This window comes from Tauraco erythrolophus, chromosome 27, assembly GCF_009769465.1.
Source record: "Tauraco erythrolophus isolate bTauEry1 chromosome 27, bTauEry1.pri, whole genome shotgun sequence".
Classification (NCBI taxonomy): domain Eukaryota; kingdom Metazoa; phylum Chordata; class Aves; order Musophagiformes; family Musophagidae; genus Tauraco; species Tauraco erythrolophus.
In genome coordinates, this window is record NC_141491.1 from 6,105,772 (window position 1) to 6,123,249 (window position 17,478).

Sequence of the window (17,478 nt, forward strand, 5' to 3'; positions counted from 1 at the left end):
TGAATGACGATGCCGGGGCGATGCCGCGAAGGGAGGAGGTGATGGCAGGCCGGACAGACAGACACACACGCGTGCTCGAAGCGATGCTGGTTTGAGAGATGAAGGAAAATCGGTCCCGCTAAGATGCTCTGGTTTTGCTCCAGAATGCACGTGCGCGTTCGCCTTGGCAATGGGCTGGCAGTGAGGGACCTGCTAGCCAAACTTGATGGTGGCCCTGTCCCCTCCGCTGCCAGTCCTGTCCTCATCGGGAGCCCGCCCCTGTGCTAAGTGGCCGTGCTGTCCTGCGGGAGATGAGAGGGGGGAGGCTGCGGGCAGGCAGGGAGGCAGGGGAGATGGGACCCTCCAGGCACACCAAGATCCAGGCCTGTGGGTAAACGGGCTGAACCGGGGTCGGCAACATGCAGGCAGCGTCATGCGAGTCTCCGAGCTTTGCCTCTGCCTGGAGCCAAGCAGCCTTGGGCAGGGAGCATGTGGGAGAGTAAGGCCCTGGGCAATGGGGAAAGGAGCCCCCCAGTCCCCCCAACCATGCACAAGGCATGGGGCACATCCCCAAAGCTCCTGTTGCTTCAAAAAGCTGCAAGCTTCCAGCTTTCCAGCACAGGTCAACGTGGACTCGTGTTGCAGACCCTACTTAGATGCTTTATCTGAGAGCAGGGAAGGTGCAAAGACCTACGGGGCCTTCTGCACGCTGGGCATAGAGCAGATCTTCCCCCCCAGTTTGAGTGAGGGGGTTGAGAAAGCCTCGGGGGCGAAGGGGACGTGGCTGCCTGAGCAGCCAGGCTGCATCAAGGAGCACTGGGGTAAACCCTCCTCTAGACACGCGGGCGAAGCCACCCGGCCTCGCTGCTGTCCTCGGCGGGGGGTCAGGGATGGATGAGCGTGATAAAAATACGGAGACGGGACTGAACGTGCCTGTTAGGGAACCGAACCGGGGGTCTCCGGGGAGGTGGGTGGCAGCTTCCATCCAGCCACTGCGTGGGTTAGTTTGTGGCCTCCTGGTGCTGGGTGCTTTGGGATCCCAGCTCCTCCGAAACTAGGGTATTTTAGGAGGTGTGAGTGCCACTAGCCGGGGATTAGGAGCGAGGAAGCACGGTCATTAGGGCAGGCTCCCTGCAGCAGCATTTACCTTGTCGTGCTGGTGTTCCTCTATCTGCTTTTGGGTATTTTCCAGCTCTTGTAACAATGTGTTCTTTGAGAAACAAAACAAAAGAAAAGGGAACAAAAACAGGAAAGAAAAAGAGAGACCGTTTAGAAAACGGCTGCGCGGCCTCCCGGGAATGGCCAGCGCGGAATTGCTGCGTGGACAGTGTGACGGACGCCTGGCAGGAGGGTTGGCAGTGGCTCCCTGATCTATTCCTCACATACCCGCCTGCCAACCAGTCTGCTCTGCAAACCTCCTGTTCCTCAAGCTCAACTCCTGCCCAACACCAGGGCCGGGGCATGGCCACGAAGGGCAAGTGGTGATTAGAGATTTGATGGACAGGGCTCCAAGATTAGGAAATGCATCTGAGAGGAGATCAACTCCTCAAGCAGCAGGATCGAGGGCAAAAATGTCCCCTACATCTAAGCTAGGGAAGAGGCAGGGGGAAAAGAAGATGTGTTTGCAGCTGCCTGACCTAGTGTTCCTTTTTGGGACGTGTTGGCAGTCAAACAGAATCATTTTTGCCCATGGAAGACCTGCAGAAACTCTCTGAGTGTGCCAGTGCCAGCAGCAGGCTGGGGAGGAGATGATGCCCCTTCACAAGGTGCCACTGCTCTGGTCCCTGTTGCTTGCTGGGGTGGGAATTTGGACTCAGCCCCATATGCTGGGTCCACAGACACGCTGGCACAGCCAGGGCTGCTTGGAGACAGGAGGCGCAGAGCAGCAGGGCAGACAGACCCAGTCCTGGAGCCATCAGCTGGGGGATGCGACCCCTCTGTGCTCTGACTTGCTAAGGGCAGCCTGATGCCTGCAGGAACCCAGATCGAGGTGAATTATCAAGGCCTGACAGCCCATTGGCATTGAGAGGTTAATCCTTGCTCTGAGCCTCCTGCTTTCTCAGCTAATTGCATTCACGCTGGGCAGCAGCAACTCCAGCTGGCTCCACAAAGGAAAGCCCAGTTCCCCAGGAGAAGGGAGGTGGGAGCTGGGAGGCTGCTCATGGATTCTGCCCTGGCTTGGAGAAGGCAAATCAGTCCAGGCTTGGGGGACAGGACGGTTTCAAGGCAGCATGTGGAGGAGATGGGCAGGTGGGAGAGGATGAACGCTGCATTTTCTCCTGCAAAATGCAGCAGGGTTTTGCTCTGACGGCTGGGCGCGGGCTGCAGGCAAGGCTGCGCCGGGAGAGACACAGGGAAGCGAGAGAACGGAGCAGGACAAACCCTGCTGCTGCGGGAGGGGAAAGGCGATGGGGAGCGGGTCTCACCGGGCGAGGGCCGGCTGGAGGCGAGGGTGCGATGCAGATCACGCGTCCCTGCGCTCCCACCAGCCCCAGCACCTGGCTGGCATCCTGCATGTGATCGTTTCTGCATCCCTGCACAGGTACTTCCAAACCCCTGTGCTGTGGCTGGCCGAGGCTCCGTGTCGGAGGGGCTGCGGACCCCTCAACCCCCCCATCAGCCCCCCACAGGACCCCCTGCCCCCCAGCCACTACCTTCTCCTCCAGAGCCGCCATCCTCTCCTTGAGGTGCAGCTGCAGCCGCTCATTGGACTCGCTCAGCAGACGGTCCACGGTGTCCGAGAGCCGTTTGTTGTGCTCCTCGTTCATCTTCTCCCGCTGGCGGGCCTGCAACGGCAGCGAGCGACCGGCCACGTCAGATCCATCGGATCTGCTCCTCCTGCCATGAGGGGCTCAGTGCCCTCCTGCCATCCCATGCCCGCTGGTGGTGGCAGAGCTGATCTCTCAGGCTCAGATTTTGGGAACAAATCCACTTCTTACAGCACAGATCGGACCCTCCACTGGGCTCTGCTGGTCTCCACCCTTTCCCAGGCAAGGATGAACAGCAGAGAGGACAGGATCCAAAGAGAACCTGCCTGCCTGCCTGATCCTCAAGGAAGGTTCACCTGTGTATCTGCCAGGGACAGCCACACTGGGGGCACATTCCAGACCCCAAAGGGTGCCAATCCTCTGGATTTGCAAAAGTCTCTTCAAAACGTCTGCCCTAGGCCAAAACAACCAGGGGCTTCCCCAAGGGCACACACTGTAATGCCACCTGGGCAACTTGAGAAACAGGCATCACAACCGCCTGCATGGACAGCCCAGCCACTGGCTAAGGAAGACAGCAGGGATTGTGCCCCATGACACACCGGCCACATCCCTGCCTTTTTGAGGGGCAGCACCCTTTGCTCCCAGCGCCCATCAGTCTCACCCTGCTGCTGATCCAGGCTGGGGGGAAGAGCTTCCCCCTCCACCCTGCATTTGGGGTCCCAGCTTGCCCCGGGAGGTGTTGCTGGGAGAGGAGTGGATGTGGCACACTAACAGAAAGACTTAGAATCTGAGAGAGAGGGAAATCACAGCAGAGAGTGTCATGAGCTCCTGGGTGACTCTAGATTAAGAGATCCTGGATGGGAAAGGATTAACCAGGTCCTTCTCCCCATCCTGCTTCAGAGACACCAGTGAGCCCACCCTTCATGGTGGGCCCAGGCATGTAGCCGTCACGGCAAAGTAGAGTCAAGGCCAGATCAGGACCTGTGAGGACTCCCTGGTCCAGGCTGAGCAGCGCTTACCCTGGCCAGCTCCTGGTTCTTCTCCTCTAATTGGCTCTCCAGCTGCCGGAGGTGCTCCTCGATGCTCCCGTGCCTCTCTTCTGCCTGGGAAAAGCAGAGCAGCCCTCTCGGATGATGCTCTCCAAAACCATGCACTCCTGCACTCCTCCCTCCACCCCTGCATCCACATTCTTCCCCGGGATGCGGTGCTCTCTCCCACTGCCTGCATCCCCACCATGGCCCACCATGTGCTGTGAGCCCAAAACAGCCCTGCCAGCAAGGGGGTGGGAGATGGAGGTGCTCTGCGAGTGACCTGGCACCCGTTGCAGTGCCCGGGAAGGGCAGGGCCAGCCATATCCACACCTCCCTCCAGATCTGCACCCTCCCACATCCAGCCTGGGTCCTTCCTCTTCCTCCTCATCCCAGAGTGGTCCCAGCACAAGCTGAAGGCTGGTCAGATTGACAGAGCCATATCTGCCTTGGAGAAAGGAGCTGAGGGGAGGGAGGAAACCCCGCACGTGCAGGACACGTCAGGGGTTTAAAAACTGTGTATTGTCCCTGCAGCCATGGGGGAGGCAGAGGACAGCAAAGCTCAGAGGCTGGGAGCGCCAGCAGGGTGCCTTGGGGCAGGGGCTCCATCGCTGCAGGGGAGGCAGCCAGACCTGCCTCTTCCTCTGGCTCCTGTGCTCTCTCCTGTCCCGGCCGTCCCCGAGCGCCCCGCACACTTGCCTTGGTGAGCGCGGCAATGCGCTGGGCCAGCTCCGCTTCCACCTCGGGCAGCGTCTCTGCCTTCCGCATCGTCTGCTGCAGCTTCTGCTCCGCCAGCTCCAGCAGCTCCTGCAGATGCCGGGCTTTCTCCTCGCACTGTGGGGCAGGGCAGGATGGGTGCCTGGCACCAAGGCTTGCCTGCTTGCCCCATCCCCAGCACCTGCTTCTCCCTCCCAGGTCCCCAGGGTGGTGGGGAGTCTTGGGTCCAAGTTTTGGTACCTGGCGGTGCAGGGACTCCTTGTTGGCCAACTCGCTTTCCAGCTTGTCATTGAGGTCATGGATGGAAGTGGCTTCTCGCTGGGCTGCCAGGTAGCGTTTCTCCAGCGTGGTGATCCTCTCCTCCATGTCCTCTTTCTGAGCCAGGGCCTGGGGAAGTGATGGGGCTGTCACATCCTGGTCTGTGACCACTCATTTGGGAATAACTGGGCCACCCAGCTCCTGTGAGCCTGGGACAGCCCCAAGTCGAAGCATGCAATGCAAACCCTGCTCTGCACAGGAATGAGGGACAGCAGAGTGGGAAACGAATAAAGGGAGTCAGGAAATCACAGAAGAACATTCTAGCACAGACACAGCTCACTGCCCCAGGTCTGCAGCACACCTGAGTATCTCGGTGTCTGCTTATAATCTCATGGAATTCCTGCTGATGGACTTGGGGACAACCTCTCAAAGGCAGTGGTCTCTTTTGGAGAACACTGGCTTGCACCCTATATACAACAGGGGTTACAATCCCTTCCCAGCCCAGAGCGTGTGGAAGCTGCTGTGAATGTCTCTGCATCTGCAACAGGCTTGGCAGTGTGTGAGGGCAGCGTCTAACCTCTCGGAGGTCCCTCTGGTACTTGCTGCTCATCTCCTCCGATTTGATCAGATCCTTCCTGGCGGTGCCCAGATCCTCCTCCAGCTCGGCGACGCTGGCAGCCAACGCAGAGATGCGCTCCTTGGCCTGGACCACTTCGAAATTCTGCTTCTCCAGGAGCTCCTGCAGCTCCACCACCCGCCCTGCCTCATCGTCCGGGTGGACAGAGCCGTTGGAGAGCCGCTGCAAGGCAGCAGAGAGGGAGGTGGATGCCGGGTTGCCCCAGAGCACGGGCTGGCATTGCCTGCAGCTACTCAACGGGGGAACACGGCCCTGCAGGGACCCAGTGAGGTGGTGGGGAGCAGGGACGTGGGGCTCTGGGACCCCTCGTCAACAGTCTTCACTAGCTAGGGATGTGGCTTCTCACAGGGACGATGGAATAGGGATGGTTGAAGGCTTCCCCGAGCGTCTCTGGGAAGCAGAGCCCCTAGGAGCACCCAAGCAGGAGCACAAATTCCCCTCCACTCAGAAATGGCCTGTATCCACTGGGAAGGGCATTTCCCAGAGGGATGGATGCAGGGGAGAGGGAAAAAAGTTTTCAGCACCCTGGAGCCAGTGACAAGGGGGTTGGAGAAACAACGGCCTCGGTAAGCATGATCAGGGCAGGGGTTTCTGGGGCTCTCACCTTCCAGGGAAGCTTCTGTGCTGGCTCCTTGGGCTCCCTCTCATCCCTCTCACCCGCCGGGACCTCCCGCGCGGTGCCTTGCTGCAGAGCCGCCACCTGCACGACAACAGGGCTTAATGCATGAGCGAAGGCAGATGAGACCAGCTGGTCCAGCCGTGGGTGAGGCCAGCCCTGGTGCACCCAGGTCTGCAACCGGCTTCCCGCTGGCTTCCTCCACCCTCATACTCAGCTAGTGCCTATGGCTGGGGGGAACTGGAGGGACAGGGTGAAGAAGACAGGGGAAGGCAGAGGTGCTGTGAAGGCTCAGGACTGACGGAGGATGAAGTCACATCTTGCAAAGAGCCTGAATCCCAGCAGTAAAGTTTTCCTGGTGAGCCCTCGGGCACCTGAGACCTGCATTCCAGGATTCCCTCCCAGCTCATCAAACTAGTTTGCAGCCAGCCAGACTCCAAACCTGGTGCAGACATAGCCATAGCCAGAAAAAGCAGAGGATCAACACTGACATCGCACTCTGGTCTGCTGGGGGAGGATGGGAAAGGTCCCTGCAAGGTGGCCGAAGGGAGGCACCGTGAGATATATCCTGGGAACTGGAAAGAGGAGCAAAATTTGGCCAGGCAGAGGCTATAGGGATGGCTCTTTTCTTTCGACGGTGGTGGCTGGGCACAAACTTCAGGAAGGAAAGAGTGGTTCACCATCTCCAAGATGAAGAGGGCTAAATGCTGGGGACAGAGGAGTCCCCTGCCAGGACAAAGCTCCCAGCTCCCCATGACCCCCTCGGAGTCCCCGAGCTAGGAAGGAAATGAGGGATGTAAGACGGGGTGCCAACAGGGGAAAAGCCAACAAGCAAAGTCACTCTCAGCCCTCTTAAATGATTCAAGTTCAGGTTGCTTCTGCCAGTGAAATGAAACAAATGAAACCAAACAGCAAAACAACAGAGGCAACCTTGCCCGTGAGACAAAAGTTTTCAGAATATTTACAAGGTTTCCTTAAACACAGGCAAGACTTCATGTAAACAGCAATTTTAGAATAAAAGCCTTACATTAAAAATGCCCAAACGCCACTTCTCCAATCTGCACGATCATTTGAGGGTGGTATTTCAGCAAATTCCACATGAATTAAGAAATGTAACCCAGAGCGGTCCCAGCCCCGTGGGTGCCCCAGCAAGGGCCCGGGCTTGGCTGCCAGATACCTCTTACCTGCCGATGGGCATCCACGAGCTGCTCCTCCAAGGTTGCCACTCGCTCCAAAGCTGCTCGCAAGCGTTCCCTGACCTGCAGTCACGTAAAACAACAGGAAAAGCCGTTATTTATCCGTGATGAGGGTGCCCAGGACCTAGGCAAAGCTCCCAGCCCCTTTTTTCTGGCTGACAGCCAGGCTCAGGTGGATTCACGTCCAGGACACAGGCTTAGGGATGCTCCAGCCCATCGTCTGGGAGAGCAAAAGCATGTTGGAGAGAAACAGCCCAGACCAAAGTGATTCTTGCAAGAGACCCATGGCTGGGACAGCTTGAAGATGGCTTTTAGCAGAGCAAGGAGCTGCTCAAGGTAAATGAATCAGGAGGAACAATACGAGTTGTAACGCAAAGACTGAACCAGGGTGCCAAATGCCAGTGCTCACCACCATGTGAGTGACCCAGGGAAGCAAGATCCCCGTCCCCGACAGCCTCAAACCTACAGCATCCACTCGGGAGCTCCACTGGCTCCTAAAATGAGGGTGCTGCAGCTTTTGGATACCCAAGACCTTCCTCCTGAGGGACACCATGTCACCACCCAGCTTAACAACAAAAAATGGCATTCAGCAGGAGGGAGGAGGACGGTTGGGAGAAGGTCAGCTCTGAGCAGGGGATGCTCATGGAGCGAGCCAGGAGAGAGGTCCTAGCAGCCTGTCTCACCTTTTCATCTAGTGCCTTGTGATGCTCAAAGAGTGACTTGAGTGCCTTGAGCACCTCGACCTCACTGGAAACCCCGGACGGTGACTGGGCCTGACGCTTGACCACGGTCATCCTCAGGGACCGCTCATGTCTCGACACCAGGCACTCCAGGTGCTCCAGCAAGAGCTGCAAGAGGTTAAGCATGAGGCACTCACCATCCCAGGGGCTGGTGATGCCGATATCGGCCCAGCAGCCTGCGGCGTCCCACGTTTCCGGGGACCGAAAGCCTGCCGGCAGGTTTTATGTGCTCACCCGGGTGTTATTGCGCTCGGCTTTCAGCTCCGAGATCTCCTCTTCCCTCTCCAGGAGCTGCTCTCGGCAGGCACTGAGCTCCCGCGTCAGCGTTGCAAACTCCTGCAGAAATCAGCACAGCCGTGAGCAGGAAAAGCGGGATGGAGACGGAGCCAGTGTCCCAGCCCCACTGCTGGGACTTCCAGGACAGAGCATTTCCCATCCAAACCCAACCAGTGAGAGACAGGGACACAAAGGGAACATTGAGAAATCAGTGGAGAAGCACAGCCAGGCTGGAAGGTGATCTATTCCTGGCTTCCCCTAAGTGCTCTGGACAAGGAAGAACACAGCATCCTAATATTTATCTGTTTGGTTTGATGCCCAACGGCACAAGAAACTGCTCTACAGCTCCAGAGGTGCTCGATGGCATTTAAAGCATCCCAGTCAAGGCCACCAGCATGCTCCCATCCCCACTGTCCCCTTGATGCAACCCAGCAGAGCACCCACCTCGGAGCATCCCATCGGGCTAAAACTCACCGCAAAGCCACAGCTGGCCAGGACGGGTCCCCTGGCTCCAAGCCAGCCTCTGCCATGACCTCAGGACCTGGCATCATCCAAAATCTCCTTCCAAAGGAGACTGCCCCAGTCCAGCATGTGGGGCTCCATCGAGCTCCTTATGGGGCACCCCCGAGCCCCGAATCACAGCTGAGGGCACAGCAGGAGATGTGGCAGGTGCCACCGGTCCTTACTCCAGCCACCACTCCCTCCAGGGAGGTGCCAGCTGGCAAGGAAGAGCCGTGCACAGAGTGATGCCAAAGCAGAGCTGCAAAGCCAACACATCCTTTGGGATATGACAGGCTCCTCAGAAACAGAGCAGTCGCACTCGTGATCGTGTTGGAGGGGAAAGGAAACCTGCAGTGAAGTTCCTAGGATGCAGAAGGGTTCATTTTCCCTTAAAAAATGAAAACCAAGTACCTGGGTTAGCCCAGGAGCACTCTCCCATTGCTCCCAGTTGCTCTTCTGGTTGCCAAGTGATGCCAGGACCGAGCGAGATTTTGCCACTGAGATTTTTTGGGGTGAAAAATGCAAATGTGGAAACGCTTCATGAATTTACACCAGTTTCACAATGGTGTGGAGAAGAACTTAAAAAGGAAAAGGGTTTCAGAAGAAGCTGAGAAGGATTTGATTGAGCATTAACAACCCAAATTTCGACTGGAGGCTGAGAGCGGTTTTATAGTGTGAAATTCTCTTTCACTTTAATTTTCAGGTTAAACAAATAAAAACTCTTCAAACTGAAGCAAAACGTTGAGGTTTCGGTTGAATCAAATACTTTGCTCAGCTCCAAGTGAAACCTCTTGCACCAGCCGACGTCCCTCCAAGAAACCAAGAGCTTTTTAATCTCCGTTGGTCCCAACTAGATTTTCCCTCTCCCTTCCCACCCCAAACTGCTCGCACCGGTGTGGTTTTTAGCCTGGGCTCAGTGGGGATGGTGGTGTCACTGGTGATGCAGAGACCCCACAGCAGGTCAGGACCTGAGCACGCCACAACGTGAAGGGAGAGCAAGAATAATCGCAGCGGTTGAAGTCAGTCATCATCCCTATAAATAGCTGCTTTTCTGCCCATCACCGTGCCTCAGGGCTGCTGCCACCCAACAGCCTTGCCCCAGAGCCCGAGTCCCCCGGCTTCTTTCCAGCCCCACTCCTGCCCCATCACTCTCCCAGGCACCGCTCCAGTCCTGGGGTCACCCCTGTCCCCATCAGTTGCCCCCAGATGGGTCACAGCCCCCCCAGCCTCCATCGCCGGCCCCTGCTGTGCCCAGGCACCATCCCACACCGGCTCTCGGATCACCCCACAGCCCCCCAAAGCGCAGTGACCCCCACTGCAGAGCGGCTTCCCCGGGAGATCGCTGTGCCAGCCAAGCCTTTCCCGGAGTGGTGCTCTCCCAGCCGGTGGGGATTACGGCGCGGCACAGGCCATGTGCGTGCGCGCTGCCGGGTTATGCAACGGCTGCACGCAGGAGCGAGCAGCTCACCAGCATCCCCATGGATTAGAGCGGGGCTGGGAACGCCGGTGAGCGGAAAGCGTGTGAGAGCGGCAGCGAGAGATGTCTGTGCACCGCTGGCTGCTTCAGATTTTGGGATCTGTCACTGCCCCCCCGTTCCTCAATATGCCAGGAGACAAGCAGCAAGGCTTAAGGAGCTCAGCAAAAGCATCCTCGCAGCTGTGACGGCCCCAGGAACATCTTTCAGCAGCCTGAGCTGTACTGGTGGGTGACACATTGGCTGTGGACTCTCTCCCAGCACCGGGGCAGGGACCCTGTGGATCCAAAGCTCCCAGATCTGCAAAGGCTGGAAACCTCTTGCTCTGGCCCATGGCTGGCAGGGGAAGCTGGGGCTGGAGATGTGGATGCTCTCCCTGCTGGAGTGAACTCGGCTTTATAGAATTGTGGAATGGTTTGGGTTGGAAGGGACCTTCAAGATCATCCAGTTCCAACCCCTCTGCCATGGGCAGGGACACACTCCCCTACACCAGATTGCCCAAAGCCTCATCCAACCTGGCCTTGAACACTGTCAGGAATGGGGTGGTGTGGGATGGTCAGAACAAGGCACTGGAGGCAGCAAGGAAGAAGGATGCCACGCTGGGGACGGCGATCACCAGCACTCAGCCCTCCTCAGCCCGCGCTGCCTGCATGTCCAGATTGCACCCACAATCAGGCTTTCATCCCGAAACGCAAGGAGATTAAAAGAGAGAAAATCCGCTGAAAAGAGAGACAGGCAGCCCCCACCCCGGCCAGCCCAACGCAATCCTCGGGTCAGTGAGTGAAAGCGTGGTGGTGGCTTCACTCCGGGCACAGCTGAAGCTTCTGCCTGACTCCATCCTGTCGGGGTGCTCCTCTCCGAGCCCTCCACCTCGCCAGGAATGGCTGGCTGGATCCTGTGCTGTGTGCCCCAGCAAGGCTGCCAGGCCAGGAGCATCCCATGGCAAACAGACCACGATAACTGTCCTTCCTTGGGGAAAGGCCGCAAAAAGGAGCATTTACCACCAAAAATAGCAACACCCCTGCAGCGAGACGGGACAGCGGTAAGGGTTAGCTGAGTACACAGGGCTGGGGGCACTTGCAAGCCTCATTTTGATGCTTTGGGAATAAAACTATAGGAATAAATCAATCCAGCACCCGCCTGTAGCTACCTCCATCAGCCCCAGCTGTGCCAGACGTCTGCCCTGGCACTGCCACCTTGCTTCTGGGTCACTGGTGGGCACCAGGCGAGCTTGGGGACCATGAGGACAAGCTGTCCCCAGCTCCCAGCTGCAGTGTCACGCCGTGGTGCACAGCTTTCACCCCTATCCACAGGTATGCCATTGCCATAAGTCCCAGCCAAGTGGCGATAAAGAGGATCCGGGTGATCTTCCTCTGCCCTGGCCACGGCCAAGGAGTCTTCCAGGAGACGCAGAGGTGCCTGCCCCTGGCTCCGATAAGCTCTTAAACTAAGCAGGGACACCTATAAACGGATTAGAAAGTGAAGGAGAGGTGCCTGACCTTCAATCAAAGGATGGATGATGAGACACCACACTGGGAGAGTCCTCGGGAGCCCTGCAGGCAGCCCAGCAGCCCGAAAAGCAGCTAATTTGGATTAAACCCAAACCACCCAAAGCGCAACTGGCTGGGCTCAGCCCCAAGCCCCGAGGCAGGAGGGAGCGGGGTGGACAGATGCTATTTTCACCGTCGGAGCAGGGAGGGAGACCCGGAGCCCCACAGGAGGTATTGAAATGGGGCGTTATGGCTCAGATCTTCGGTCAGAGTCAGGCACGTTCGAGGTTCGGGGTCTTCTCCCTGGGCTGCATCAATGGGGAAGGCACAGGGAAGAGCTGGAGGGAGGTCAGAAACCAGCTACATGGAGACGGCTGGGAAAACAAGGAGAGGTTTAGGAAATGCAGAGGGAGAAGGCTGGTAGCATGAAAAAGCTGAAACGCAGAAGTTCTCAGCCCAGAGCCACCATCTGCCTTTCCCTGTGCCGTCCACAGCACAGACATGGATGCAGTGAGATTGCACCAGAGCGAGCAAAATTCCCCCGACTGTGGCAGGAGCGCGGCTCCCGCTCCAACACACCGGAGCCTCAGGAACAAACTGGCTCCGCCTGCGGGATTAATGGCATTTTAAGCCCCCTAATTGGAGTGATTGCTCCTGACGGGCCAGGCGTGCAATGGAGGGTGATGTGGGAAAGATTCCGGTGCCAGGAAATCAGCACTGCTGACTCAGCACGTGAGGGATGGAGCCCCACCCGTCCGTCTGTCCACGCTGGGAGCTGGCAGCTCCATCACCTTGGTTTCTCTTTGCTGTCCCAGGAGCAGTGCAGAATTATGAGAAAGCCCAAATCACAGTTGAGGGGATAAACACAACCCCAGCAGTGCGTAGTACGGGATTACAAAGATTAAATCCTGCTGGGTAAACCCAGGGCTTCGACCATCACCCACCCTCAGCGCTGAGCAGTGTGGTGGCACGTCCTGGAGCTCTCTGCCACAGCATCCTTATTCTATGGGGACCATCCATGGGGAATCGGTGTCCTCGCCTCTCAACACGTGGACACGAGGTGTATTTCCACCCCAGAGCATCATCCAGCCGAGCAATCCAACATCTCAGCACCCTCGTCTTGTAGAAGGATGGCCAGATCCAAGGGTTCAATGCTGAGCCACCAGATCCCTCCATCCTGCCCCAAAATCTTGAGGCACTTTAAAGGTCTCACCCGGTGGGTGTTTTCCCCCAGCCTGGAGCTGCTGGGGTTCGTATTTTCATGCTGCTATTTGCAAGTGTTCACTCTAGATAAATTTTTAAGTTAAATGGGAGGAATTTGGGGTGATTGCTTGATGCCACGACCCTTCCCAGCTCCTGGAGGACCTCCAGGGAGCTCGGTGAGTCTTAGGGAGTCTGCCCACCCCAAAAAGCCCAGCTCTGGGCTTCCTGGGCAGCCGCAGGAGGCAGCCAAGGTGCAGCACAGTGAGGCTTGGAAGGAAGAGCTGCGGGAGGTTTCTGCGACCGTCGGTAGCCCCCAGCACAGCAGCCTCTGCGAAATCTGGGAGCCTGTTCCACCCCAGATACAGCTGGGGACACAGACTCCTGCCAAACCCCCTCACCCTGGCAGGGCAGGGAGAAGTGCCATCCCACGCGGGACCCCACACCGGGAAAACATCAGGATACACCTGGAGCCCTACACGTCGCTTTCCCGGGTGGCACCTACACCCAGGAGAGAAGAGGGAGAGCTGAGCTGAGCGGCTGGGCAGGAGGGAGCTGGCAGCCATGTCGGGGCCCTGGGGTGCTGCTGAGAGCACCCAGACCCTGGCCAGGGCTTGGTCCTCAGGCGCACGCCCCTGCGCAAGCAGGGAGAGCAGAGGGATTGGAGCCGAGAGCTTTCAGCCCGATTAAGTCGCATTCAGCGCTCCCACATGAATAAATAAATCATGTAAGAAGCATTAAGGCAGCTTAGTTTTCCTGGGAAATCGCCCTGGAGTTCTGCCTTTCTGGGGGCTGAGGGATGCCCCTATGGAGGGGACAGCTTGGCCACGTGGCAGCCAAGCCCCACATGGGCGAGGGGGAACAGGAGCTAAGGGCAGGAGCATCCCTGGAGCATCCCTGCCTGCCCCATGCAGGGCTTTGCCCTGGACACATATTCCCTGCCTGCCCCATCGATGGCTCTCCCGGCTCTCTGGATCCTGTGGCAACACGGTCTCCAGCTGCCACTGTGCCCTGAAAGGATGTCACCAGATCCCCCAGCCACCATTCTCACCACCCTCACCTCCCCAGGCAGCGTGTCCTCCGCACAGTCACAGCTTGGCTCTTGGGTGACACCGGGGAAGGGCTGTCACCCCTTATCGGTGGCCCCCGATGAGCCTGGGTGTCCAACCCTGCCCCAAAAATGGGGTTTCTTCAAGTAACCCAGCTTGAATCCTGTCCCAATGGGGTCTGACACGTTGCAGAGAGCTCCTGGGCAAAAGGGCTCACAGAGGAGGAGGAAGAGGATGGGACAGGCCCATGGAATGCCCCCAAGATGCACCCTGGGGAAGAGACCCGCCACGTCCCCCTTACCTGGTACATGCACATGCTGGATTAATCCCATTGGGCAGGTGAGCGCCGTTGGGTTTGCTCCCCGCATTCATGCCGAGCCCTCATCTCCCACGAGAGCGGTCGGTGCAGTCCCGAGGGTGAGCGGCACAGCGGGCACCGGGGGCGGCCGTGCCTGGGCGCAGAGCCCCCCTGCCCGCGCGGGGACAGGCAGGGCAGCGGGAGGCAGCGGGAGCTCAGGGAAATTCCCCATCTGCCACCCACCCTGATCACATCCCTCGGCGCGGCGCAGGGAGCCGGAGGCAGCCCCGGCTGGAGCGGAGCACCCGGCGGGCTCGTGGGTGCGGGCGCTGCCACCGAGTCCCTTTGCACTGACCCAGTTTGCCCCGTCTGCACGCTGCCCGTGCCGAGGCACCGAGGACCCTTTATTGGAGCAGGAGCAGGGAGTAAATCCGCACGGTCCCTTAATCCGAGGCGGCTGCGGCGGGGCGGGCAGTGTGCGCAGGGTGACCTGGCTTGCTCTCTCCAGCGAGCCGGCCGGGGAGCCAGGAGCACCCGGAGCAGAGGGGACGTGAGCTCCCAGCACAGGGGAGGTGGTGGTGGCCCAGTCTGCACCCAGCACTTGGGCACATCTCGGCGCATCTCTAGGAGCAGAGAGTAACTCCAGGAGATGCCGCAGAAGCATTGCCGGGTGTTTTGATTTTGGCAGCCCAGGCAGAGCCAGGATGAGGCCAGCTCCATGGACGGGGACATGGGCTGCCTTCCTCCCGAGCTGCTTTCCCTCCGTTTAGAGCAGAGGGGGGATGCCAAGAGTTGGCCAGGGACCAGCCCAAGCTCTGTCATGTCATAGTTTGTGCCACCAGTTTGGATCCATCAGCTGTTTCTCATCTCCCTGGGGTGCCCCAAAACCCAGCACCCAGGCAAGGCAGGAGGATCTATGGTCTCAGCACCTGCACAGTGAACACAGACGTAAATGTTCAAAGCCTCCTGCTTCCCCTGGCTTCTGGGCTCCTCACTGGCTCTCCCCACATCACAACCACAACAGAGTGGTGCAAGAGCCTCCTGTATCCTGCTTCCCCCAAGTGTGGGCTCTGGGACACTGTGTGCTGCCCCACAAAATCCCACAGGGAAGGTGGGCAGCTCAGATCCACCCTACACAGCCCAGCAACACTCACTCCCCCCATCCTCTTCTGACTTGAGCATCTTTGTTTGCAGAGGTCGAGCTCAAGTCCAGGTCTCTGAAGTACCTGGAGTGGGACCTGCAGGTGACGGAGCCAGGAGCAGAGCAACACCAGGCTCTCAGCAGAGCCAGAAACCCCAGTGGAGGCATGGCAAGCCCTGATTTCCTTGTGCCCTGTGCTACTCGCTGAGCACAGACCTCTGGCAGTCTCCCTGCCTGCTGTCTGTCTGCTCCAGCTCAGGGAACAGATGAGCCCATCCTGATGTCCAGATCCCCTCGCTGCACTCAGGTCTGCCTCCAGCGTCCCCTCTCGGGATTGAGCTTGAGATAAAGACAGTCCCACTGCCCCACCGTGCTCCCCAGTGCTCCCCAGGGCAACAGGGCTGCTGGAAAGAATCACCCCCTGCGAGGGAAGGGGCAGGGAGAAGGGGCTTCCCTCCAGCAGTGGGGAAGGAATGTGGTTAACGTCCCCATTTGGGCTCTCTGTAAGTGCCAGTGGGGACTCATGAAACCAAGGACCACCTGATGTCCCAAGGAGCTGGCTCAAGGCAGCAAGCCAGATCTGCTACTCAAGCACTGTTCGGTGCCAATGGGCGAGGATGGGCTCTGCATCTGCCTCCCTGTGGCCCTCGGGCATCCTCAGGAAGGTTTTGCCCCTTGGGGGGATTACAGTCCCATACCTCTCTGCGTGGACTCACAGACCAACAAGGGATACAGAGAAGGGGAGACGTTCCAGCTGGTTGTGGCTTGGCCTAGGAAAACCTACAGGTTTCACTATTGGCATGAGTTCCAACACACCCAGCAGCATCACCGCTATCACACCAAGCTGACCTTCCTAGAGGCACGAGCTAAAAATCACATCCGAGTGGCCCGTATGCCTCAATGAGGGCTCCTGTTCATCCCAGGGCCAGATCCTTACCTGCGGGAGGGCCGAGTTGAGCTGCCTCTGAAGCTGGTCACGCTCCCGAAGGGTCTCCTGCAAGCGGCTCTGGGTGACAGAGAGTGTCTCGCGAGACTCCCGCAGGGTGTCCAGCAGCTTGTCCCTCTCATCCAGCATGTTCACCATCAGCTGCTCAAAGTCGGCATCCGCCTCGGAGCCCTGTGGGGGACCCAGAGGGTCCCCCTCACTGATGGTGGGCATCACCTCGCACATCATGACGGGGCGCGATGGGTGGGTGAGGGTCCTGGAGGTGCCCGGTGGGGCGGGTGGTGGGTGCTGTCAAGCTGAGGGGCCCTGATCACATCGCTACGGGCTCCTGCGGGTCAGAGGAGCCAGCACGGGAGGGAGCAACGGCAGGGTGAAGGTGGAGGGATCCCCCATCCTTTCTTCTTGGCTGCTAAACAGAAGCTGGCATCACTCCAGCAGGGACGGAGGGACGTCCTTGGCACCGATAAGGCCCTTGCAGTCTTAAATTTCCCTGCTTGGCTGCTTGTCACTGCCAGGGTCCCTTGTGTCACCTCTCTGACGCCTTTCAGAGGGGCTGGAGCATCAATGCGCCATGGGGATGTTCAGAGGGGGAAAAAGCGACCCTCAAGGACTCATCCCGATGGGAAGCCCAAGCTGGCAGCAGCACAGGGAGGGTCCACGGGACATTTCGGCTGCCTAGGCATGCCAAGGAAGAATCTGGTGACAGTGGGTTGTTCTCCCCAAGGCTGGATGAGATGGTCACTGCTGGTCCAGGAACGTGTCTTTGTTTGGCATCACAGCTCTTCAAACACAAAGTGGTGACCTACGAGAAAGTGGACAGAGATCAGATCCCTCCTGCTGCCCCCAAAAATGCCCAGGGCACCTGACTAGCACTCTGCCCTGTGTCAAACCCTGAGGAGCTGCAAAAGGTGGGCTTGGCACCCACAGGAATGGGCTGTGTTAGGTCGTATCACCCTGCACCCATGTGGTCACCATACTGCATCCTGTATGGTACCGAGCTGCAGGCAACAGCATCCCCAGGACCCAAAATCGTGCAATAGTCTTTGGCATTCACATATCCTGGGCCAGGGACCTGTGCCCTCCATAGGGCACCTGGGAGCTGATGGACCCCATGGCCCAAGCATCCTCCAGCCCCAGAAACTCTCTGTTTGCAGAAAATCAGACTCAAAGCTGAGCTTGGCCCCAGCCTGGTGTGAAGTCACGGCAACAAACGAGTTGAACGA

General features: G+C 58.5%; 1 protein-coding gene across 1 annotated transcript in view; it reads right to left on the reverse strand.

The window, feature by feature from the left end:
- The window catches only part of PPFIA4 (PPFI scaffold protein A4), a 31,222-nt gene extending 14,704 nt beyond the window's left edge, over positions 1-16,518 (reverse strand). The window contains exons 1-11 of the mRNA XM_086627465.1: positions 16,247-16,518; positions 8,114-8,215; positions 7,823-7,987; positions 7,128-7,202; positions 5,932-6,027; positions 5,268-5,489; positions 4,673-4,819; positions 4,411-4,549; positions 3,707-3,786; positions 2,634-2,765; positions 1,127-1,189 (exon numbers count right to left, since the gene is read on the reverse strand). Coding sequence (XP_086483591.1) covers positions 1,127-1,189; positions 2,634-2,765; positions 3,707-3,786; positions 4,411-4,549; positions 4,673-4,819; positions 5,268-5,489; positions 5,932-6,027; positions 7,128-7,202; positions 7,823-7,987; positions 8,114-8,215; positions 16,247-16,483 — 1,458 coding nt within the window. The 5' untranslated portion in view covers positions 16,484-16,518. The remainder of the gene's footprint in view (positions 1-1,126; positions 1,190-2,633; positions 2,766-3,706; positions 3,787-4,410; positions 4,550-4,672; positions 4,820-5,267; positions 5,490-5,931; positions 6,028-7,127; positions 7,203-7,822; positions 7,988-8,113; positions 8,216-16,246) is intronic.
- Positions 16,519-17,478: the final 960 nt, after the last annotated feature.